The sequence below is a fragment of the Falco punctatus genome (assembly GCF_963210335.1).
Source record: "Falco punctatus genome assembly, chromosome: 16".
In the NCBI taxonomy this organism is placed as follows: domain Eukaryota; kingdom Metazoa; phylum Chordata; class Aves; order Falconiformes; family Falconidae; genus Falco; species Falco punctatus.
The window spans coordinates 2,434,436-2,458,081 of record NC_137596.1 but is presented as its reverse complement, the minus strand read 5'-3'; the positions used below and the strand labels follow the sequence as shown (position 1 = coordinate 2,458,081).

General features: G+C 43.5%; 1 protein-coding gene across 3 annotated transcripts in view; it reads left to right on the top strand.

The window, feature by feature from the left end:
* The window catches only part of CDON (cell adhesion associated, oncogene regulated), a 59,757-nt gene that overhangs the window by 15,999 nt on the left and 20,112 nt on the right, over positions 1-23,646 (top strand). For all 3 annotated transcript variants that reach the window (XM_080366474.1, XM_080366473.1, XM_080366475.1), the window contains exons 2-13: positions 5,082-5,218; positions 7,377-7,649; positions 9,294-9,440; positions 9,742-9,885; positions 10,322-10,609; positions 11,465-11,734; positions 12,666-13,013; positions 16,948-17,240; positions 19,061-19,235; positions 20,291-20,419; positions 22,066-22,272; positions 23,008-23,189. In XM_080366474.1, coding sequence (XP_080222600.1) covers positions 5,143-5,218; positions 7,377-7,649; positions 9,294-9,440; positions 9,742-9,885; positions 10,322-10,609; positions 11,465-11,734; positions 12,666-13,013; positions 16,948-17,240; positions 19,061-19,235; positions 20,291-20,419; positions 22,066-22,272; positions 23,008-23,189 — 2,532 coding nt within the window. In that variant the 5' untranslated portion in view covers positions 5,082-5,142. The remainder of the gene's footprint in view (positions 1-5,081; positions 5,219-7,376; positions 7,650-9,293; positions 9,441-9,741; positions 9,886-10,321; positions 10,610-11,464; positions 11,735-12,665; positions 13,014-16,947; positions 17,241-19,060; positions 19,236-20,290; positions 20,420-22,065; positions 22,273-23,007; positions 23,190-23,646) is intronic.

Below are 23,646 nucleotides of genomic sequence, written 5' to 3'. Positions count from 1 at the left end.
CGGTGTCAGTTGCTTGCGACTACTTCAAGTCTTTCCCAGCTACCAAAAGATGCAAGAATAAACCTCAGAGGTTAGTCCGTAAAGCTGACGGGCAGACTGTCGGTTGCTACCGGGCTGCTAACCCGCTCCTCCCAGCACAAAAAGCTAATGAAGTATATATGCCAGCTGTTACACTCATTTTGCCAGACCCCAGGAGGACAGCATGAAGACAGTCGGTGATCAAAGGCTTTGGAGATCACTGAGGAGCCGAGCTGCAGGAATGTCTGATTGCTTTCTCTTGGAATGCCACAGGCTTCAATACCTTTTTTTTTTTTTTTTTTTTTAAGGTGTCTTGGTGCGAGATTTAATGATCTAACTCTGCTTGCTTGCACTAAAGGCATAGTGTTTTAGTTAATTCTGGTGGGTTTGTTTGCTCTAAATTCAGGTGCTTTGAAAATCTGTGATTTTTGTTGTACTGATGGAAACAATTTTTGGGAGCAAGTTAAAATGAATTTTTTCTTGGTGATTCTGGAATAAATGACCTGGGGGGAAAAAACCAACTTGATGTGCTGTAAGTGTTGAATCACATGGAGTGTTATAAAGTGAGGCTGGGCTAATTGATTCAGAGTTGCTGCTGTTTAGGAAAAATAAGAGTATTTTTAAGTATCCAAAGGTGTTTTATTCTAAGTGAAAACTGCTGTCACGTCTGCAGCTGGTGGGCAGCGTTGCCCCTGAAGCAGCAGCGCTCTGTCACTTTTTCCTAGGGCTTCTTAGAGAAGGCCGTCAGCTCCTGGAGGTGGAGTGGGCAACCTGAATAACTCCCTCTGTTCCCGAGCACGCTATTTCCTTCCTCCTCCTCCTCCTCCTCCTCCTCCCCTGCTTTGCTGTGGCGTTTATAGGACCCGGTGCATTTGGCTAGCGAAGAAACCCTTTCCTCCTTTAGCTTCAGTGTGCTGAAAGGGCTGGTGAAGGTCAGATGAGTTTTGGAGGAGAGGGATGGAGCCGGGATACGGTAGCGGTTAGATTGAGGTGAGGTGGTGGCTAAATAGCTCTGGTGGCTGCTGGCTGTTGGGAAGGGAGGTCCTGGAGTTGTCCTGCCAGCTGGGCTGAGATGGCAGGAAGATGATTCAAGGAGTAAAACCAGAGGGGAAAAAAAGTGTCAGAAAAAGGGAACAAAAAAAACCCCGGTATGAGATAATGCCGCTTTTAGTAGTGACTCTGCCCTTAGCTGCAAGGGTGGAGATGGGAAGTTCATGGTCTGGTGAATAAGCGGGGCAGGTTCTCGGCTGTGGATCCTCTGAGGCTGGGTGCCACAGGAATGTGTGGCATACAGCATTTTGTCATCTTTTAGTGTGTAAAACTTTTTTTTTTGGTGCAAGCATGGATAGGAGTGAGTTAATTTGGAGGTGACAGGTTAAGTTAGTTACACTGAACGAACCAGGCATGTGGAGGCTTTCATTGAAGACCGCTGGTTTCTGGAGAAACGGTGACAAGTGTGAAGCTTTGGGAAGAGAGAAGAGAGTCACTGCCAGGGCTGCAATGTCTGTCCAGATCAGAGATGAGAAGCCTGCCTGGCTGATCTGGTGCCTGCGTCTTCCCGTCTCGGCTTGGTAGGATGTTTCGGTAAGTCCAAGTGCCAAGGGATGCTTCTTGGCCCAGGTCCCTCCTGGTGAGCTCTTCAGGCCTCGACAGCCAGGTGGTGGCATGCAGGCTGCCCTGCAGAACCTAGCCAGCGTGTGCCAGGGCTGGTGTGACAGTCCAGCAGCAGGGACAGCCCTGCTCCTGCAGCGGGAAACCTCTCTGGTGCTCCTAAAGGGACTAATTAAAATATATACTTCCCCTCTGTTTGGAGTTGGCTCCGATGATTTATTTTGCTTGCCTGGAGATGGCATCCTGAAGGTCATGGGGCTGAAACTGTGAGCTATGGACAGGCGTGCATGCCTGTCCCCATAGCAATGTGGTGAGGGGTCCCTTTTACAAAGGGTCTGCAACAAATGAGTTACATGCCCAGAATTATGTTATCTTCAGAAGTACTCCATCTTACTGATTATCTCCAAAAGTGCCAGGTACGCGTTTTGGGATGTCCCTGCATGTGCAGCATGCTCCCGAGGGGTGGGTGTGTGTTGGATCGGTCAGGATGATGACTTCTCCTGACACGAGACCGTTATCTTCCTTGTTTCCCTTGGCCTGTGAGCGCCAAGTTACTTTAGAGCTGACAAAGTCAAGTGCTAGATGAAAATAATTGGACTTTAGATCAAGATGTCTCAGTGGAAGTAGGAGAAATACAGGCCTTTACCATGCTCTGACTTTCTGGTTTGTGGTGCTGATGGTCTGGAGAAACCACCAGTGAAAGTAGAAAGGACTTTTCCCTTGATCCACGAAAACAACGTCAGTTTCTATTCAACCTTGAATATTATTTACATAAATAACTCCTGTTACTACTGTTTTGTTTTAAAAGGATCTGAAATAACCCCTTGTCTCAGTGACACCTCTTACTTCAAAATAACTTTGATTCACCAGTGATGGAGATAACGTTCTCTCAAGTAAGGAATAATGAACAGTGGGTAGAGACGTTCCTGGGTGAGCTCATCTCACAGTTGGAGACACTTCAATGGAGCCACATCTAACCAAAGTTCTTCTCTTTCTGTTCCCAGTGGGTCTCCAGTGACTGGTACTTCCTGTCAAAACAGGAGTTCAGGGTTATTGAAATGATGGCAAAGGGGAAGAGTCTTGTTTTTCCATCCCTAAGGCTTTTATTGCTTGGATATGGTTTAATATAATACTGTAAGAGGCACGGTTTCTCTGCTGGGTTTCTAAAGACCCCAAAACTATGAGCCTTGCCCTCTTCTCTACTACAGTAGAAGCAGGGGACTTCTGTAGTGACACCATCTGTCAAAGGAAAAGGCAAATATTTGTGGGTTGTGTATTGCACGTTGGATCTCATCTTCCCCCTGTGTTCCCACACCTACCAGTGCGTGAGGGGTTTCTGTGGTCCCTTCCAAAGTGCGTGTTAGAGAAACTGCTTGGATGCCTGAGTGTTGTTGCTGAACAATGCTGCTCTGGTTAAAGCGAATATTTTTTTCTTTTTCTTTTTTTTTTTTTTCTTCCCCTCCCTCATTCAAAGAACTTCGGTCTTTGTGGCTTGCTTTGTGTACTCACTGCTTTACAGTTGATCTTACCACTCCGCAAGCCTGTGAAAGCCAAACTGGTAGGTCAAAAGAGGAGTAGCTGTTGACACTGGCAGCTAGGAACACGTAAAGGGAAAGATAAACAGAGGGAAATCAGAGACTGGATAAAGTAGATCTCCAAAGATAAAGTTTAGTTAAAGATAATGAGTTGGCCTTGTTTAAAAAGACAGCTGCAGAATAACCCAGTAGCTCCATGTGCTGGGGTTAAAGTTGACCCAGAATATACGTTTCATTGCTTTTCATAAATAAATAGTTGAGGGAAGATTTGGCAAAAAGCAACATTGCCCCCCACCCCTCTTCAGCAAAGTGTTTGATGTTAACAAGTTCTCTGGGTGTTTACTTTGTCCTGCTCTTGCTGGTGGAGCGGCTCTCCTGCCCTTGAACCGAGTGAGAATTCAAATAAACCAAAACGCGTTCTGCGCAGCTGATCTCTTCTGCCATCTGCGCCTTACCAAAACAGCCCCGGCTCTTGTTGGGGAGCCAGCCTGGGCGTTGGGTCTTCCGAACAGCTGAAATAAATTTGCCGCATCAGATAAAGCTGCCCAGAAATGGGAGCAGGACTTGACAGCGTTTCTTTCAGCCTTCCCAAGCTGTCATTATAAGCCTGGAGTGCAGTTTGCAGGGAGAAGGAGCAGTAAGCAAATGGCTCTGTAAAATCTAGAGTGATTCTTTTATTATTATTAGAGTCTTCTCCTGTTGCTTGTTTTGCATATATATTTTACAGTGATGTTGCGATGATAAAATACTGTTATTTTTAAATAAACCATGAAAATAATTTTGCTGTTGATACCTGGATCTGGCTTCTTGGAAAGCAGGCAGCCCTGCGAGCGCTCAATAAACCGGGACTTATTTCTGTCAATTATGCATTGTTGCACTTGTTCTGTGTGCTGCCAGTAGAACTCCTAGTTATTGTATGTGTGTTAGATACGTGTTTATATACATGTCTGATATATGAGATGTTTGAAATATATGTTGAGTGTTATCAGCAGTGAAATTGTATGGCCGGGCTGATAAATGAAGTAACTGTGCTAAATGAACTCAAATCTTATTCATCATAATATTACACAAGTAAAATAGAAAACTTAAGTGAACGACAGCTGCAGGTTTATTTTTTTTTTCTTGGAGAAGAGAGCAATTGATGGAGACTGAGTGTTAGAAGCAGTTTTGGAGACTCACCTCATACAAGTTAAGCTGCTGGTTTCGTGATTTAGCTTGTGTTTTGCTGGTGATGAAAGTGAGATCTTATATAGCCGAATGGTCAGGTGTGATACAATGAAGGAAAGGACTGGCTTCGTGTAGAATCAGCCTTGTAGATAAAAGTGCATATAGTGGATGCCCCAGCAGTATACATGAGAAAGCAGTATTGCTTTGGGAATATAAATGAGAAAAAGATTAATACTGGTGGGTTTTTTTTAAGTAGACATTTGCCATCATTTGTCTGTAAAGCACGCTAGAAGGAGCAAGCAGATGACACGTCTCAGTAAGCAGTTTTAGAGCAATTACGAGTGGTAGCTGCATCGCAGTGTGTAGATCCATAATAATTTGTAAAACAAGCATGGCCTGGTGATAGATGGTCAAATGATTATTGTTTGCAAACAATATTATCTCCAATAGATAAGCTGTTTACTTTGGACTTCAATTCCGCTGGTTGGAAAGTAGTCTGATTTATCAAGGCAGTATGGTTCAGCGCGGATGCCTCATACTCCAGCTGTGGAAAAAAATCTTATATTAAGGATAGTACTTGGAAACATAGTTAAGTTCAACTTCTAACTCATTTTTACAGATGGTTTCTATATTGCAAAGAATATTGGCTGTTTCCTGGTCGTGCTTTTTTTGAAACCCCACTTTGTTGTAAGAGAGTTAAAAGACTAACTCCTGAAACTTACAGTAGACATCTGTTTGTTTGTTTTGTAGCTGTTTCCGTGCCTCATTTTAGTCTGGAGCTTCGTGCTTTCAACTTCTGTAATCTGGCGCTATGCATCCAGCTCCCGGACTCTTACAGGCACTGCTCTTCATCACTGCCGTGGGTCTCATCCCTGCCACGAGTTCAGGTAAGGCCTTCTCAGCTGAGATGACTTGCTTGGAGGTTTTGGAAGTTGAGCCCATCCTTCTGAATGAGCAGCAATTTGAAATGTGTTCCAAGGTGCCCAACCCTAATGCATGTTATCGATAACGTGCTTTTAAGGAAGCATGGAGCACTTAAACACAATCTTGAGCTGAATATGTGACTGCTTTTGAAAAGTTGGCTCAAAACAAGTGCTAGAATGTGGAAGACTCTCATTTACGTAGGTTTGTTCTTTGGGATCTCTGTGGACTTAGCTGGATCCCAATTTTGCTGCGTACAGTGCATCTTGTGTTCCCATGGGGTTGGGAGGGGTTTGAAATTTGCAGGGGGAAAGGGGAATCAGATCTTTGAAACACAAATGCTGATGTGTGGCTGCAGTTGGAACAGCTCTTGCGTTAAAAAAAGAAGAGGGATGGTTTTAATTGACACATCTGCTCTGTGTAGTCAGCTTGTCTTAACGTAACCACACAAAAAAGAAGCTTTTACTACTTTTAGCACTTCATAGCTAATAGTTATAAGCAAATGGGATAAATTTTATTTTTCAAGCAGTCATAGGAGATAAATTCCAGCTGCAGGGTCACTGCTACCAATTTTGACTTTTGCACTGAGCCCACAGTGTTGGTGTCAAGAGCAAGGACAGGGGCAAAGATGAAAGTAACAGTGCAATTCCATAGCAATTGGTGGCTAGCAAGCTAAAAAGGTCACTGCTTTTCTCTTATCCTTGGAAATGCAAACCGAACTAATAGGAAAAACAGTTTTCTAATTAAAAGCTAAAAATGGACATCTGGAGTCCTGTGAAATGCTTGGATACCATTTTTATGGATTTCATCTTCTTTGTTAAGTGAAGCCACACTTTAATTTCCAGTTTTATTTTATGTTTATGCAGATAGTTTATGTTTCTGTTAAAAATGCACAGTTTCTCATGTGAAACTCATAAACAGAGCTTGGATGGACTGACTTTAGAAGAAAAACATGAGCTGAGGGCCCCACCTACAAGAAAACAGTCTCTTACTTGCATGTCATTTAATATCATCTTGACCTGTACTATCTGGAATTACAAACCAGGAATTGTTTTCACATGCCGCTGTGTCTATCTTTTAATTATTTTTTCCCCTTATTTCTAACCAAATAGGAGTTATTGTGGTTGATGACCTTTTGCTTGACCACTTCATACAAAGTCTTTAGCAGAGAATTCCATAGAAAACAAATGGAAATAATTGCCAATGTTTCATTGGCCAGAATAGGAAAAAATCTCCTCAAACAAGCAGGAATTTTCTTCTGGCAAATAAATGGATTCTTATAACCAAGTTTTGTGGAACTGAACCTTTTATTTATTAGCAGCTTTTCCTGTTTCTGTTCATCTTTACTCAGTAAAGATAATGGATACCCAATTCATCATTCTCGTCCTGATGAAGTCCATGTATTTGGAATTAACAAGAGCCTTTGCTGTTCATCCAGCTTTTTTTTTTTTCACCCTGCTATTTTTAATTAGTTCTGCAGACTCTGAGACTGTTCCGCATAAATACCTGGCAGGCTGCTACCATTTCTAAAATTTTACAAGTTACATCCAGGCCAGCTTCATATGGGATGGATCAGATACAGCTGCTTGTTACTGTACTCCATCTCTTCAGGTGATGGGAGCTGTTTCACTCAGAATAAATCTAGTGGGTTTGTGTTTTTTTGCTAGCCCCAGCAAGCGTGATGCCTTTGTTTTGTGTACACTTGGGGACCTATCTCACCCTTCTTGTACGCTGAACCTACCTTCATTTAATTACTGTTACCTTCTTCGTGGGGTTTGAATCTTGACATTTTCCCCAGTGTTGGGGAGCAAGTGGGAATCTGTTGTGTGTTGTTCTTGCAGAGGAAAAGGCAACACCTGCTTGAGTATCACTAGCAACTTGGAGTTTAGAGACTGACTCTTTGTCTGTGTTAGATCTGAATAGTCTTTCAGCAGTATTTAACCTTCTTCCATCAGAAGTTTGCCATGTCTGTGTACAGTGGCAGGAACCTTGGGAGAGAGCGTTGCTATAATGCAGATCGTAGTCTTTCACACCAGTCAATGCATCATGAATCTTACCACTTGTTTATGGAAAACGCTGTTCACTAGCTGAAAATATATATATATAATTTTTTTTTCCTTTCAGGTTTAACTCCCCGTTTTATTTCTGAGCCCTTGTCTGCTGTCCAGAAGTCTGGTGGGCCTGTACAACTCCACTGTTCTGCTGAGCCCTCCATGGCTCGCCTTTCTTGGCTGTTTAATGGGGAGCCTCTGGAAAGCAAGGTTGGAGAAGTGGAAATCCAGTCAGGATCTTTGACAATCGTCTCCCTCAGCCTGTCAACGTCCGGTCGCTATCAGTGTGTTGCTAACAGCAGCGTGGGTGCTGTTGTGAGCAGGCCTGCGATGGTATCTATAGGCCGTAAGTTCATTTTTCTTTATATTCCTCGCTCTTTGCAAATTATATAGAACTCTACTGGTTTGTGTGGTTTGTTTTTCTTTGACTCTTAGCAAACAACTAGTTTCAAGGCGTTTGGTTGGGTTTTTTTGCCAGCCAGTACTTAGTATATGGTCAGTTACGCACTTTTCACCAATTTCTGTTCCCTGTGTCATCCAAGACCTGTCAGGTGATGCAGCCCTGGAACAGATTCCCCAGAGTGCTTGTGGATCCTCTCCTTGGAGGCTTTTGAAGATTCCACTAGGCAAACCCACATCTGATCAATTTAGTGTTGGCGATAACCTCATTTTGAGCTGAAGGACCTCAAGAGTCCTTTCCAGCAAATACAAATACTATTCAATGAAATTAATATAATGTCAATAAATTGACCTGAAAGTACAAGGCACCCAAAAGCTTCCCTTCAAAAAAGGATCTTGAAAGAGCAACTGAGCTGCCATGCTGTTGTGGAAGTGTGCTGGAAGATGTGTTGTGGAAGAGTTGAGGTGAAATGAGTGGGAATCGTTGCCTGGGAAATAAGTTGCAGCTGCAAATTTCCCTTTTCACTTGTAGCATTGCATTTTGTCAAAACTAATAGATGTTCTCCAGATGAGGACAGTCTTCTGTCCTTTTAGGGACAATTAACCCTTTTCTCAGTTGCACTGGTTCTTCTAATCAGTCTGTGCCTTGGTGCTTGATCTGTAAATTATTTGATCTTAAAGGACTTTAGAAGAGGAAAGGCAATGGTTTCCACATGGAAAGGACAATGTGGTGCTGAGAATGGGAATATAATATTCCTTCGTGAATGTGATTTGTCTGTTTGGGATCGCCGGGCTGTCTGAATCGGGCCTTTGTCAAGCAGGATTTGAGTGATTTCTCTATAAGGGTACCTTATCTATGAAGCATGTCCAAAATCCTCCTGGGAGGAAAATTTCTTATAAGTGAGAGAAGTAAGTGTTTTGGTAAAGTACTGACCCATAGCAGGACCTTCTCAAGAGAGCTCTAAGGGTGGCTAACATAGAAAAACTTCACAACCTGGAAGATGCTTTGAAAGGGAAGGTAGCAGAAGAGCAGCTTTCACACTTTGCTCCTCCTTTTGAGAATTTTGTAGCAAATTAGACTATGCTGTTAGCTGTTGAGGCTTTCTGCTTGCCTCATTGCGCAGGCAGCGAGTGGGAGGCGCTGCTGTACTTGGTGTTGTGTTAACTATAATCACAGAAAGACAATTTCATGTTTCTTACGGACAGGCTTCCCGCTGCTAGTGTAAATTGTCTTCTGTAGTGGCTTCAGAGCCTGTGAGTAGCACTGCAGTCTTTCCAATATCTCTGCTTGCTTTTCCTGGAGCAGTTGAGGGAATGTAGGAACTATTTTTTTTATTTTTTTTCCCCTCGCTGTTCCCATGTAAAAGCTGGCCCGTCCTGTAGTAAGGAAGCTTACGTACACAGGAGGGTTTGTGCTGCTACAGAGTGCAGGAAAGACCATGCCTGTTGACATGAATGTCCAAATGCTGCACCAGAGAAAATAATCAGCTTGAAACCAGCAATATTTTAAACACAAATACTGAATTTACTTACTGCCCTTCCTCTTTCCCAAGCTGTGACTGCTCTTAACCTTTTACTGATTCTCTTCTAGGTTTAGCTAATTTTGATATGTCGGTGAAACCTGTTGTCGCAGCAGAGGAAGGAGGTACAGCTTTCATTGGGTGCAAGGTGCCAGATAGTAACCCTAAAGCACAGGTTCGCTTTCAAGTGCAGGGAAAATGGCTGGAACAATCAACAGGTGAGATTTATGCCACTGGTCAGCAATATAAATATCCAACAAAGCTTGCGTGTTTTTTTTTTTTTTCCTTAGATCTTAAAGGAAAAGCCCCCAGAAACTTGCACAACTTCCTGCGTAAATCATTGTATCTAAATCTACTTTGTAAATTAATATCCTTTGTGTAGCAGCATGATTTCTTTGTGATCCTACATCTAGAATAAACTGATATATCTGACATGTTATTTAAATACAAAAAATATTAAAGGAAGCCTTTTTTTGAAACTTAAGCTAAATATAATTTTTTCCTTTCCCACTTGTTCAGACAACTACCTAATTCTTCCATCTGGAAACCTGCAGATTTTGAATGTATCTTTAGAAGACAAAGGATCCTATAAATGTGCAGCATACAACCCAGTTACTCACGATCTCAGAATAGAACTCACCGGACGTAAGCTCATAGTCACACGTGAGTATTCAGTTCAGCTTTCCAGAATTGTATTAATAAATCTCGAACAGAATAAATAACATCCCTAAGATTTTTAGCATGGGCATTTCAGCATAAATACCCACTGGTCTCAAATACTGTGTTAGGTAGAATCTGTTCTGCATTATTTGCACATTCAGTTCTTATTTCCCCTTACTGTGGAGGAGCAGCATGACTGCTTTTCAAATCCCAAGAAGACAGAGCACTTAGCCCTTGAAAAGGGGATACTGCTAATACTTCAGCTGCCAGACTGATTTTGGAGAAAGACTTCTGGAAGAGAGCGTTACAGCATCATACTTAGTCCTAAGTATAAGCAGCTGTGTCTGAGCAACACGGCAAACCTCAGGACTGGAGGACGGGATGGGAGAGTGTGGTTTAAAGGACTGGTTTGTGATAAGCCTTGTCTCATTTCTTCCAGGCTCTTCCTCAGGTGGCTTCCACATACTTCACCCCCTGGTACCGCAGAGCCTGGCAGTGCCCCAACACAGCTCTCTGATGCTAGAATGTATTGTCAGTGGGTTGCCTCCGTCTTCTGTCCGCTGGGTTAAAGACGGCTGGGATGTGCTAAGCAAAGGCAGGTGGAAACTGCTGCACTCTCATCTGGTGACAGACAGGCTTGAGGCATCGGACTCTGGAAATTACTCCTGCATGGTGGGAAATGAATTTGGAGTAGTGAAATACGCTAACTATTCGCTTACTATACTTGGTAAGAAATAAAGAAATTTTCACAGCCAGGCAATGAACGTTTGCTTTGTATGCTTGCTGATCTTGGCATCCGGTTACAAATAGCCTGACATTCTTTCTCAACCTAAGCATATTAAAATAAAGGTATGCTCATAACAACCATGTCTCATCATCTCTCCCAAGTTAAAATCCATAACTATTTATCTCTTCACATCCTTTGCAGTCTGAAATAACTAAACAGTAAAGGACAACAAACTCCAAGGGAAGAGCTGATCTATTTATTGTTCTCCAGAGTGCCAAGTGTACATGGGATACAATGTCAGTGATGTGCCAGAGATCAGATGTTTCTCTTTAGAGGCCGTATGTAAGCAAAAGGCTGGCAAGGAGAGGTGATATGTTTGGATGAGGACAAAAACTAAAGCAAAAGGAATATATTTGGCCTCTTTTGCGTGGCTGCAAGTCATTCTGAATCTCCCCTTTCCTTTGTAGCAGGTTTTCCTGTTTGATTTTTTTTTTTGCATCCACGACTGTTCTGTTTGGTTTTTGAAATGCATATATTAGAGTAACTCAGAAAACAGGTTGTTGACACACAGTACGCCTTTTGTTATGGGGATGCTACTAAAGAATTATTTTGAAAATACAGATGTTTTAATTACAGTATTAATGCAAATGTGAACGTTCAGAAAAGAAGGGAGAAACCATGAAAATAAGCAAGAGTGTGGGGCAAACCAGCTCTAGGCTGAGTAGAACTAGAGCTGCGTGGTGCTTGCTTAGCCTTTGTATGCAATAAGTTTGTGTAACATTTCACAGGGTTTTCTTCAGGACTTAGGCCAAGATCAACATACGGTGGTTTATGTGAAATTATTTCCCTTTATAGAACCTGCCTCGATCTCCAAGGGACTGCAAGATGAAACTGTGGCCACTGGAGTGACTGTGCATTTCTGGTGCGATGTTCGTGGAAGCCCTGCTCCGACTGTCACCTGGCTCCACAACGCAGCTCCCGTCCGCGTCTCCCCACGACATCTGCTGACAGGGAACGGTCTGCAGATCTCCAACGTCACCCAAGAGGACTCTGGGTTGTACCAGTGTATAGCTGACAATGGGGTTGGATTTGGGGAGTCTACTGGCAGACTTCTTGTCCAGCCAGGTAGGAGCACTTGCAGCCCTCAAGAACTCAAATTAAACAGTTGTGCTTTAAGCTTTATTCCTGTTTGTTCCCCGCCCCCCCCCCGATTGTATATTGATGTGTTTCTGACCACTGTTTCTAGCAAGTCTTACAAAGAAGGTGCTTTCAGTTGAATGTTAAGAGATGTAGGCATTTCTGGGGCAGTGTGGTTACTTCATACTTAAACCCTAGATTACCAGCTGCAATTAAATCAGTTTATGACTGAATCTGACATGACATTCTTAAATAGAATCAGGGGGCTGTTGTGCTGGATGAACTGGTATTCTTAGGAGTATTGGCTGATGAGTAATTATGCCCGTTCCTTATCCTCAAGTTTACAAAATGAACGTCAGAGCTGGGGTTGCACACTTCCCCTGTATCACATTAACAGCTACAAATAGTCTTTTTGATCACTCTTCAGTCTAAGGTACCTTCTAATACTTGGAGACCTTGGTTTCTGCGAGTGCAGGATGTTGGCAAGACTGTTGCTGCTCCTCTTCTCTCCCTGTCACGTGCAGCTGAAGCTTTTGACCCGCTCTGTACCTGTGAAGGTTGGTGGGAGCTGCACAGAGACTGGCTGAGCAGATCCTTTGTGACCTGCTTGTCTGTGGAGTGGACTAAGCCAGTCTTGCCTGCGCTGCATTCCTCAGTGATGGGCTTCATTATTTAGAAAATTTGAAGTGTGGTTTGAGTGTAGTTTTCTGTCAGTCTTCTCTAAGCACAAGTCTCAGCTGATCTCTTCAGTCTGGAAAAGGGGGTCTGGAGAGGCTGTCTAGAGAAGAAATAACTAAAGTAGTTAAAAGAAGCATGCATGACTTTTTTTTTTTTTTAATGTATTGACTCATTCTGGCGTGTCATATTCCTTAGCCAAATTAATGTGTTGGGTTTTTTTTGTGTTCCCCCCTCGGCAAAGGCTCTAGGCCGGTTATAGTCTCTTCACCAGCAAGCATCACTGTGATAGATGGTGGGGATGTTACACTGTCTTGCAATGCCACTGGCCTACCTGTTCCCATCATCCGTTGGTACGACAGCAGAGGACTTATGACCAGCCACCCTTCCCAGGTGCTTCACTCAAAACCGCAGAAACCTCCTCAAGCAGTGCTGGGCAGCGCCGTGGCGGAGCCCACCTACTTCTCTGTGTCTCAAGCAGGCTGGAGCTCCTTGCACGTTAGGAACGTGACTCCTGAGCGTGCCGGGGAGTACACGTGTGAAGCCATCAACGAGCACGGCTCCGTGGTGTCTAAAGCCTTCCTTACAGTTGGTAAGCTTGAATGCAAAATTGCACACTTGGCTCCCTGATTTAGGTGAGAAATGCCTCAAAGTAAGAAGTTAACAGCTGGTAGGTAGTGTGGGTATCCTGGGGAAACAAAACCAACAAGTCTAAGCTGGCTTTGTAGACCAGTTTCTCCCTTCCACCTTAGGCAGAGGAGAAACACCTGTCTGTGACATGGACTTAGCATTCTTACATGTGATAAAACCTATATAAGGATGTTTTTTTTTTTTAATTTCTTGATACTGCTACTAGGAAAAGACAGTTCTTCTAGTATAAAAGCAAGATGGGAAGGAGAGATTTCCTTTTTCCACATTGGAATATTACGTGCTATTAATAACAGGTTTAAACTCCCCCAGGTTCCCTTCGCAAGAACCAAGATACAGATTTTCAATTACATGAAGTGACTTTAAGTTTCTCGGCTCTTTCAGCATCTTGCTGTAGTAAATTTAGCTGAATGTCCGCGAGATTTATGGTCAGTGGAATTTAATAAGTGGCCCCATATTTCAAGTTCTTTGTTACCACCAGTTAGAGTTTAAACTCATGTAAATAATTGGAAAAGATGCTGAAATGTTCTCTTAGAGGAAGAAAGAAAGAAGAAACCTCAAGAAAGTGATCCCATCGTATACTTTTATAAATAAGTTATTGTTGGACCTTGCTGAGTGGAAACAAAACTAAATTATCATCCTAGAATTTGGTCTGTGTCAAACAAAAAAACATCCCACTGCTTTGCCTCAGAATTTTATGGTAGTAAGTTCAATTTTAATGTTTTGTTTATTAACTTTTATCGGTTTCTAAGTTGTACTAGCTGCTGATTATGGTGCAGAGGGTGGTTAAGGCATTTGGTTTTGATATAAAAGTCCGTAAGTAGTTTCTGGGAGCTGTTAAGGTTTTAGAACAGTTCTCAACCATGCCAAAAGACATGCTCAAACATTTAAACGTTTTAATGAACAATTTGTGCCAGGTAACATTTCCGAAGCACCTGAATGACTTAAGCAGTGATTCCAGTGCATTTCTTTGGGAGTAGGATCAACTTAAGCAACTCTTAGCCTCAGCAGCTTGTTCCTGTAATTTGCCTTGTGCAAGCACACAGTAAGAGAACTTACTTGGCTGAAAAATGTCTCTTTTTCTTTTTTTTTTCTTTTTTTTTGGCTGGATCTGTTCCACGACATGATTCATTGCATGGTCTTAAAAGCAAGCAGGGCAACTTAAGCTGCCATCATAGTGAGAAACCACCAAAATGTAAAACGATAGCCTTAGGATCCTATACCCATGGCGCTTATTTTTAGGCTTTTTTAGGCAGTTGTGGTGGTTGCATGCACGGCAGTACCTTCCCAGAGTTACTAAACACAGGGTTAATTCTCAAAAATAACTTCATCTAATGGAAATGAAGGAGAAAAACGCACTCCAGGAAGTCTGAATAGCAGGCAGGTTAGTATAAAACAGGAAAAAAAAGAGCAGCATTTATTGTAAGTAGGTGATACAGTCGAGAGCAGGCTGAAGCTGTCACTTATAGAAGCCAGGCACCTCTGAGCAGTCTTAGGGTGATTTGAAAGACTTGCCAGGCATGGGTGACTTCACTGATCTGCTGTGTTCAGATTTCCAGAGTGCTTTCCCAGCCTTTGCTAAGGTTTTCGGAGAGCTCATAAGGAGGCAGGATCCTCTGGTTGTTTGAGAAGCAGGAAAGCAATGCCTGGGAATGCGATCTGTTTGCATAGCGGAGGCAAAATACAAAAGTTGCTCTGCTTCCCCAGGGCATGCCAGAGGGTTGAAATCTGCTTCTGTGTTTGCACCCCTGTTTCAAGAAGGGTGTAGAAGAACAAGCATGTGCTTGAAACGCAGCAGATGGGTTCAGAGGGGTGTGGAATGGGTTCTGCATGAGGAGACGCTGAAAAGGTGAGGGCTCTTTACCTTCAAAATGAGGCAGCTGAAGGGGAGACACAGCAGTGAGCTGTAAAGTACTGGGGATTATGGAGAATGCACGTAAAAGCTATGAATACATTCTTTCAATGCCTGAATTTGGGATGTTTGGTCCTTCTCTGGTTGCTGTTGGAGACAGGATTTTGGGCACGTACAGCCATACATCTGACCCAGCTTGGTGCCGCTCGTGTTTCACAGTGGGGCTGGGAATCGAAGGAAGAGGAGTTAAGTCTCAGTGGCTAAAGGGAAAGAGATGGTACTACAAGCACCAGCCAAAAAAAGTTGCATAATGACACAGCAGCAAAGAGAAGTCTGATGTGTTGGTTTATATGGGTAGCAATTATGCGAGAAACTTAGCAAAAAGAGCTTAGATCCGTATTGCTTAATGGAAATTGTTACCCGGGGGTTGTTTTCCAAAGGAAAAAAATACCAACTACTTGCCAGTTCTTGATGACTCCCCTCGCGCAGCAATAAACACGGCAACGACTGCAGGTCTCCTGTCACCAGCCTAAACCACAACTCATTCTCCACGCGCAAGAGTCCGTTTCCCCATGCCAGCAGGCGTCAAACCGTCCTGTGCCCACCCACAAATCCTCTGGGTCCACCACAATGCAGTGGGCCTTCCGCCTCCTCCAGCAGATATGGCATTTGTTTCCAATATTAACACACGGCGGTGCATCCCTTTCCCGCTGCTTCGCTGACAGTCGTAGATACCCTTCTGCTTGGAGATTGTTCTGGGGGCGTCTGACATTTTAAACAAAACTCCATCTGGCTTTGGGGACGCCCTCCCTGCGTTGTTCCCTTCTTCCTGTCTCCGAATTTTGTGGCATTGCTAAATAAATAGGAAGAAACAAACAAGGAATGCTTGCTGAGAGCGTGTCTTCAATTTGAAAAGAGAACTTTCCTTCCCAGCTTTTTAAAAAGTGGCCAAAAATAGCAGCCACACTTGCTGCTGGTATTTTAATGGAGGTTTGGAGGAATCTGAGTCAGCCAGGCTAACACTGCCTAGGCTTTACATTACCAAGGAATTTGTTTGTTTTGTAAACCAAGTTCCCTTCATTCCCTTCCCCTTCCAGACCCTGGCACATAACGTAAACCTACACTAATCTGAAAGGATGGACAGGGCTAAGAACATCTGGCAGTCTTGGTGCTGCAGCATGCAACCTTGAGGAGCTGCACTGGTTCCCAAGCGTTCTCACTTTGAGTACTGACATTTACTTGTCCTGGACAATCTCAGATGTCCAACCTGCCACCCCTTTCCTGCCTGGAATGCTGGCAAACCCTGCATCAGCAGAACAGTGCTTTGTTTTGTCTCGCAGCCTCTTTCAAACTACTGATATTACATATATATGATTTTTTTTTTTTATACTAGGAAAAGTAAATAGGATGAAGGAGGCTGGAGGAGGATTTCTAGAAAAGCGTTGGTATTAAATTGCATGTTAGATGTCTGTAAACTGAGTTTATTCTCAGTATAAATTTTCAGATGAAGTAGTAGAGTTGTGCAACTTTCAAAGCTGATCAAAATTACAGCTAAAACCTCAGAAACTGAGGTAGGAGAATGTCTTCTTGTGTGCACGCCAGTTCAGGCCATGAAAAGTTCCTTGTACAACTGTGATTAATTTAAAATTACTCAGTTTGTGTCACAAGTGTAGCTATTTTATTTTTCTCTTTTAACATGCGTTGCCACTACTTAATTTATTGGAGACACTAGTCAAACCATGCCTACAGATGTTGCCTTTCAGGTTTTCTCTCTTTGCTGCTTTCTGGGGGTGGGGTGGGGGGGAAACAACCAAGAAACAAACCAAAACCCACTGTGCTGCCCTGAAAAAATAGCTGGCGTGCGAGCGTGCAGCTTGCCACCAGGCTCAGGTCTGCGCGGGCATCTCTTAACTGGCTTTTTGCAGCAGGGCTTGTTTGGAAATGACACTCCTAAATGATTTAGCGTCCACTCTGCAGGGCAAACATACGTCATCCTGAAGATGTAACCAGAGTCCTCCCTTTACAGTTCCTTTCGAAACTGGCACGAAAGCAGAAGAAATGGCTCCCATGGAGATTGCCCAGAGCGATGAAAGTGAGGGTGATTTTGGTGCAGAAACAGCGTTTTCAAGCTCGCCTCCAACAAAATTGCATTTGGAAGCAGCTGCAACGGAAAAAGCCTCGAATATAGCTGCTCCCCCCGAGGCCCCCATCATCCTCAGCCCCCCGCAGACACTGAAGCCAGACATATACAACCTGGTGTGGCGTTCGGGGCGGGATGGGGGCTTGCCCATCAATGCCTACTTTGTCAAATACCGCAAGGTAACGTTCCTCCATTGCATCGAAGCTGTGCGCTACGGCAGATGGATTTTATTGTTTTAAGTTTCTCAAGGAACCAGTGATTGTTGCAGTGCTGGCGTTAACAAGAATGTGGTGTCAGGCCAGAGAGAATATAGAATATAGTTAAACTGCAGTGTTACCGTGGCCACGCAGGCAGCTCGTTTTAGGGGTGACTGAAGTTGTCGCAAGGAGGCTGTTCTGTCTAGTTTTAAGCAAGATTTATTCAGCAGCACCCAAGCTTTCATTTCCTTTACTGTGTCATTAGGGTCTATGCGGAATGAGGCTCCGGGGCATATTGTGTGCAACTTCGGTGATGTTAAAAATCCATTTGTCTGAGCAAGCTTGAATCTGGTGGGTACACTTGAGATCAGAAGGGAAGCCAGGCGTTAGCTTAGTATGTCAACAAGCTTGCTCCTCTGCATCCCAAAGGCACTCTATTAAATTGAAGTTACCAAATACGAAGTTGAACTAAAACTTCCAAAGCAGAGACTGTCATTAAAAATGGTGTTTCAACAGTGTGCTCTTTTGATTAAAATGAGAACCAAGCAATGCCTGCGCCTGTTCTTCCAAGCAAACAGTTTTCTGCGTGGCAAAGTTGTTTGGTTTATTTTTCATAAGCTTTGTAATCCTCTACATCCTGATCTTGTCTTAGCCTGGAGCGAATGCTTAGAATTTTGACCTGATAGTTCCTGAAAACCCAGTGCCAAAGTCTGTTGATACAATTTCTCATCCAAAGGTGGCTGGTTCACATAAGCACTGAAAGCTCTGAATACTACTTTGACCTTTTTGATGCTTACCCCTTCACTCATAACAACCCTTTCCACCTTAACTGTGCTCACTCGTGTTTCTCAGTAGGGAGTTTACCATGGGGTTTTTTTAGGGTGGTGTTCTCTTTGTGTCATTAAATTATTTTATTGATTTCCCTCTTTTAAAGATGGGGGGGGAACAAAAAAGTTAAGGCTTTTATTCCCCTAAGAGTGGTCACTTCAGAAGAAAATACTGGAATAAAGACCTCTGGCATAATCTTTGACAATCCGTGGCATTTAGATCTGCCTTCCATGTTTTATTAAAGTCTTATATTGTTTAGTAGTTTATTTTTGGTAGAATCTTTGTCTTTTCCTTTGGGATTTGGGGTAATGTTTTCCTGCGAAGGTCAAGCATTAAGAGACTACCCTGAATCTTCTTTTTTAAATGGAGCTGGTGCTTTCACTGTTAAGTTTAAAAGTTTTGGTGTTTTTTTTTTTAAAGGAGGAGAAAAAAAAAAACCAAACATGCATTAATAAAAAACCCCAAATCTTTGGTCTCCCTGCTGGCTTCTTTTTTCCAGCCTCAAGAAGTAACTAGGACATACTTTTTGTTGCCCATTTTAGCCAATAAATACTTTAAAATGCTTAAGTACAGGAAAAGCTGGGATAGTTCAGGGAACATATCTTTCTCGTTAGGGTGTTGGGTCCAGCCCCTTAATGTCACACACATTGCCAGCTAAAGGCTGATGGAAGTCTATAAAATCATTTGATCTTTTGCTGGTTGTGGCCACAAGTGAAGATGACCAGTGCGTGCATCTGTTTAGAGAGGGGGAAAGTAAGTCAAATTTATTGAAGGAGGGCTGTGAAGGTAGTTGCAAAAGTGTTGAGTTGTGGCAGAAGCGCTTGGAGACAATACAGGAAAACATACGGAGCTCTGGCATGTGGCAGAGGTCCTCTGGCCACGCTTGCGTGTGAAAGTGCTGAGGTATTTGAGCATTACATGGGATTCCATGAATTCACTACTGATGCTGAGCTTTCCCTCCCTGTCCTGTGCAGCTGGACGACAGCGTCGGTACAGTGGGAAGCTGGCACACGGTGCGTGTCCCTGGCAGTGAGAACGAGCTGCGGCTCACCGAGCTGGAGCCTTCCAGCCTCTATGAAGTTTTAATGGTGGCGAGGAGTGCCGCTGGGGAAGGCCAGCCTGCCATGCTGACATTTCGCACCAGCAAAGGTAGGTGCAACACAATGTTCTCTGTGTCCTAGGCTTTTGAGAGGACATTTATTTAAGTTACGTCAACTGTATGTTGTCTGCTAAGCCATATGTGAAACGTTCTGCAATTTAGTTGCTGAAGAGCAGCCTCTAATAGCTAAAATAGCTGTAGGCCAGACTTTCCTGTGCATTAGCAGGGTTGGTGGTAATTAGAAGCTATTAAAAGCTCGATAATATTATTTTGGGGATGATTATTAAGACTTACACTGTAAGATCCTACTTGCTTAAAGGACCTAAGTCGGGGAGCAGCCTGTCCTTGTTCAGGTTTTTCAGAATATCACAAAAGAAACTCTCTGCACCATCAAGTTTTCATATATCGAAACAGCTTCTGGTTTGCTTTGCAGTGAAAATGTCTCAGCGGATCAGAAGCCAGCTGTTTTGATAGTTGCGTGCAGACAGCAACAAGCATTGCTAATCAAAGCAATGTTTTTTTTCTTTCAAGCTTGGGCACTGGTGGCTATACTTTTAAACATGTGAGCAGATATTTTCCATGCTAATGTACAAGGACAAGATTATTGAGAATGTAACGTATTTGTGAAATCTGTGGATTCGCGATGCACGTAAACCGCCACAGGCTAGCAGTCCGCTCAGTCCAGTGCCCTGGGTCTAGCTGTGGCCAAACACAGCTTCCATAGTACTTTTGTTGAAGCTCTTCCCCTGGTTGTGGATTTCAGTGTGCAGTGTTCACCACCTGTTGTGATTTTGTGATGAGAGAGGGCTTTGAAACCCAGGCCGGAGCTGGTGGCACCACCTCCGAGTGCAGTACTGCAGATGAGCAGTCCCTTATCCACAGCATGAGTGTGCCTGGGCTGAGAGGGGAAGGTACCGCTGCTCTTCCACTGACGAAACCCCCTAATTGCTGTCCTGACTGTTTAGCTTGTGATTTGGAGCCAGGGCTGTAGTCCCCTGCACTGTGGCGAGTGATCTCATGGAGCGAGCATATTGTGAGAGGCAATGACTTATCTTTTTCTTGGCCGGTCCCTGAGCTGATGTACTGTATATCATATATTTCTTAGAAAGAACATCATCTTCAAAAAACACTCAGGCTCCATCTCCACCGGTAGGCATTCCTAAACATCCCATTGTTCACGAAGGCACAAATAATTTTGGCGTTGTCCTTCCAGACCTGTCTCGACACAGTGGAGGTAAGTATATGGATGGTTTGTAATCCATATCCTGAAAGTTGTGTTGCAAACAGGTTCATCTGAGTTAACTTGTGTTTATTACTGCTCTAGGTGCTTGTATTACCTCTTGTATTTCCTGTTTGTTCCCCTGGCTTCTTTGTTACAGGTGTTTCTCCTCTCTTGTGGGACCTCTATGAACGAGGTCAGATAGCTGCTAGATTTTCTGTTCTTCTGTGTGTTTCCAAAGTAAAAGATCATCGTCCATACTTTGGGACTAACTGAAAGGTTACCTTTTTCCGGTCAGTGAGTTAGTATTTTAAGCACCTGCCTTGATATCTCAGGTTTCCACAGCCACGTTAAGACACCAAGTGGCGGTGCGCTTCTTAAGAGACTTCAGCATCTCTAATGGACTGTTTGAAACTTGGAATTTAGCAAATGCATGCCCTAATCTACTGAGCATGTAATATTTCCAAGGATTCTATTAGCTGCATGTGTGGTGCTCAAAAAGTTAAGATTTTCAGGTATAAACTGTGCTCTTGCTGCTCATTTTTAAACCTGCAGTTGCTTTTTTGCTAAATACTCTGTTTTCTCTTCTCTTTCACTTGAAAGATCTAGAAGAAGAGGGGAAAATGGGAAATGGCTGTGTCAGAGTTTTAAGTTCTCAAAACAGATTATATCTGTTTTGAATGTTTTCCTGTGGCTTCCCAGGGATGGGCTTATTTCTGATGGCAAGAAGATACAGCCACTTCCCAGCAGGTGTGATTATTTTTTTTTTTTTAGCCTGGTTTCCCATGACAACAGCATGTTTATAGTCCTTTTTCATACCACCCCAGCCTTTGAACTCATTGACCTGACCCAGGTGAATTTACTCAGGGGCTGAGAGCTCAAAGGTGACTTGGTATCTAAAATTTTGGGTGCAGCCAAAGGTGTGCAGAGAGCTTTATTAATAATGCGAGTGAGGAGCTGAACAGTTGCATGCTGGTGACAGTGCTAAACATCATGCAAGCCACACAGGGGGACACACGTAGGGCTTCGTGCCCCCAAAGCTGCCAGCTTGCTGTTCCTTGCTCAGTTCTGCCTCTCACCAGTGACCGGCTCCATATGAATGAATACAAGCTAGTTCAGGAAAGCCTTACAGCTCTCATCGGTTGTCGGAATGGTTATAACCAGATTTGCTAACACCACCTCTTTCCGTTCTCTCTGTTCCACTGCTGTCTGTAACTTCAAGTGAGTTCAGTAAGTATATAATTTACTGCATGCTTTGTTTGCTCTTTGTTCTCATTTCTCTGGCAATGCAGCACTCGTTAGTGTGGATGAGTTGAAGTCTCGCTGGGTCTGGGGTAATTTAGGGTTTTTGGAAATGATAACCATATTTTTCCTGTTCACTTAGTATGTGTTTCTGATTCCGTGTAGAGATGAGTTGGGGTAGTGCAACAGTGTATCTTTTTTGATGATTATATTGATAAAGTCATTGATTCCTCTGTCTTCTGCTCTTCAAGCATCTCCTCCAGAGGAGTAAGGGGAGTAATTATTAGAGGATGATTTAAGATTCTCCTCGTTAATACACAAAGTCTAATTTAATCATCAGCAACTCGTTTAATCGGTTGATGCAGAAAACAAAGTTTCAGCCGACCCTAATTCTCTTTTAACTGAATTTCTCATTTCAGTTCCAGAAGCTCCCGACCGACCCACGATCTCCACAGCATCGGAATCATCTGTCTATGTCACGTGGATACCACGAGCAAACGGCGGCTCCCCCATTACGGCCTTTAAAGTCGAGTATAAACGCCTGGGTCGAAACAGTGACTGGCTGGTTGCGGCTGATAACATTTCTCCTTCCAAGCTCTCTGTGGAAGTTCGGAACTTGGAGCCAGGTATCAAAAATGGATCTTTTCTTCACCTCAGCTGTTGTTGCTGTTGTCAGTGTTTAGATGACTGCACTCCTGCTGAGAGTGCTGCAACTCTTCGGTTGTTTCATTTTAACTTCTGCTTGGATTATCCTGTTTCTGGTTGGTTAGGCGTATTTTTCTTGTGTGGAATAGGAGCTCGTTACATGAATTTGAGTTGATGTCTGGCTTTCTAAGTGGAAAAAAAAACACCCTGCCATAATTTAATACTTATTTGTGTGTAGAGGAGGGTTGTGTATTATTGCTATTTTTAACTTAATTGTCCCAGTAAGCATACAGAATGCAAAAAGAGAAAAATGCATTAATGGAAAAATGTCTGTCCTGACTTCTTCCAGCGTCCAGCCTGAAAGCTCGGGTTAAGGGTGCGAGAGTAGGGGGAACAGATGATGACAGGTATCTTCTGAAGCATCTTCTCGGTGCCCACCACTTTGTGGTTTACAGAATACCTGAGCTGATGGAGGCATCTCCATCTCTGTGTGTTAATAGCCTTTGGATTTTTCCAGAGTGAATTTCCCTCATCACTTTTAGAAGCTGTTTATATTTCTGATGTGCACATTAGTCTGTGGCAATGAGTCCTATGTTTTTTCTAATTGGATGTTGTGCAAAAAGCGCTTCCTAATCTGTTTAGTCTCTCCTTGAATCCTGTTTCTGGTACTTGTTTTGCTGCAACGTCTACTTTCTTTCACTTTTTTCCCTTAAAAGGAGAAATGTATAGGTTCCGTGTGATTGCTGTGAACAATTACGGGGAGAGCCCACGTAGTGCAGCATCCCGCCCTTACCAAGTAGCTGGATTTACCAGCCGGTTTTCGAACCGCCCTATCACGGGACCTCACATTGCTTATACTGAAGCCATCAGTGACACTCAGATCATGTTAAAATGGACGGTAGGTATAATTGTCTCCTCTTCTCACAGTTGCAGGCCAGTTTTTACTGCTGTGGCTCTTAAAAGTCAAGGATTAGGAGCTGATTGCGGAGTAGGGAGTGGTGGTTCCCCCCTCTCCCCCCAGGACTCAGAGATGATCTTGCTCCTCAAGAGGACTAAGATACTTCATGATTTTATGGTAGAACTGGGTAACTCACTGGACCATATGCCCCTTGAGCCCTTTGCCCCCCATTTCCAAACCCTTTTTTTCTCCTTGGAGGCAGCCCTGTCAGTCGTTTGCTGCCTTCTGTGCTGTCTCCCAGCTTCCCTCCACCTCGCTCTCCCCTTCCAGCTCCCTGGGGATGCCGTGCACCACCTCCTCGGGTTACACCAGATGTAAGCCCAACTGGCAGCTCCAGTGAAAGGCTACAGCCGCCTTGGTCCACCTGCTTTGGCACAGATATATCAAGAGGCACCAG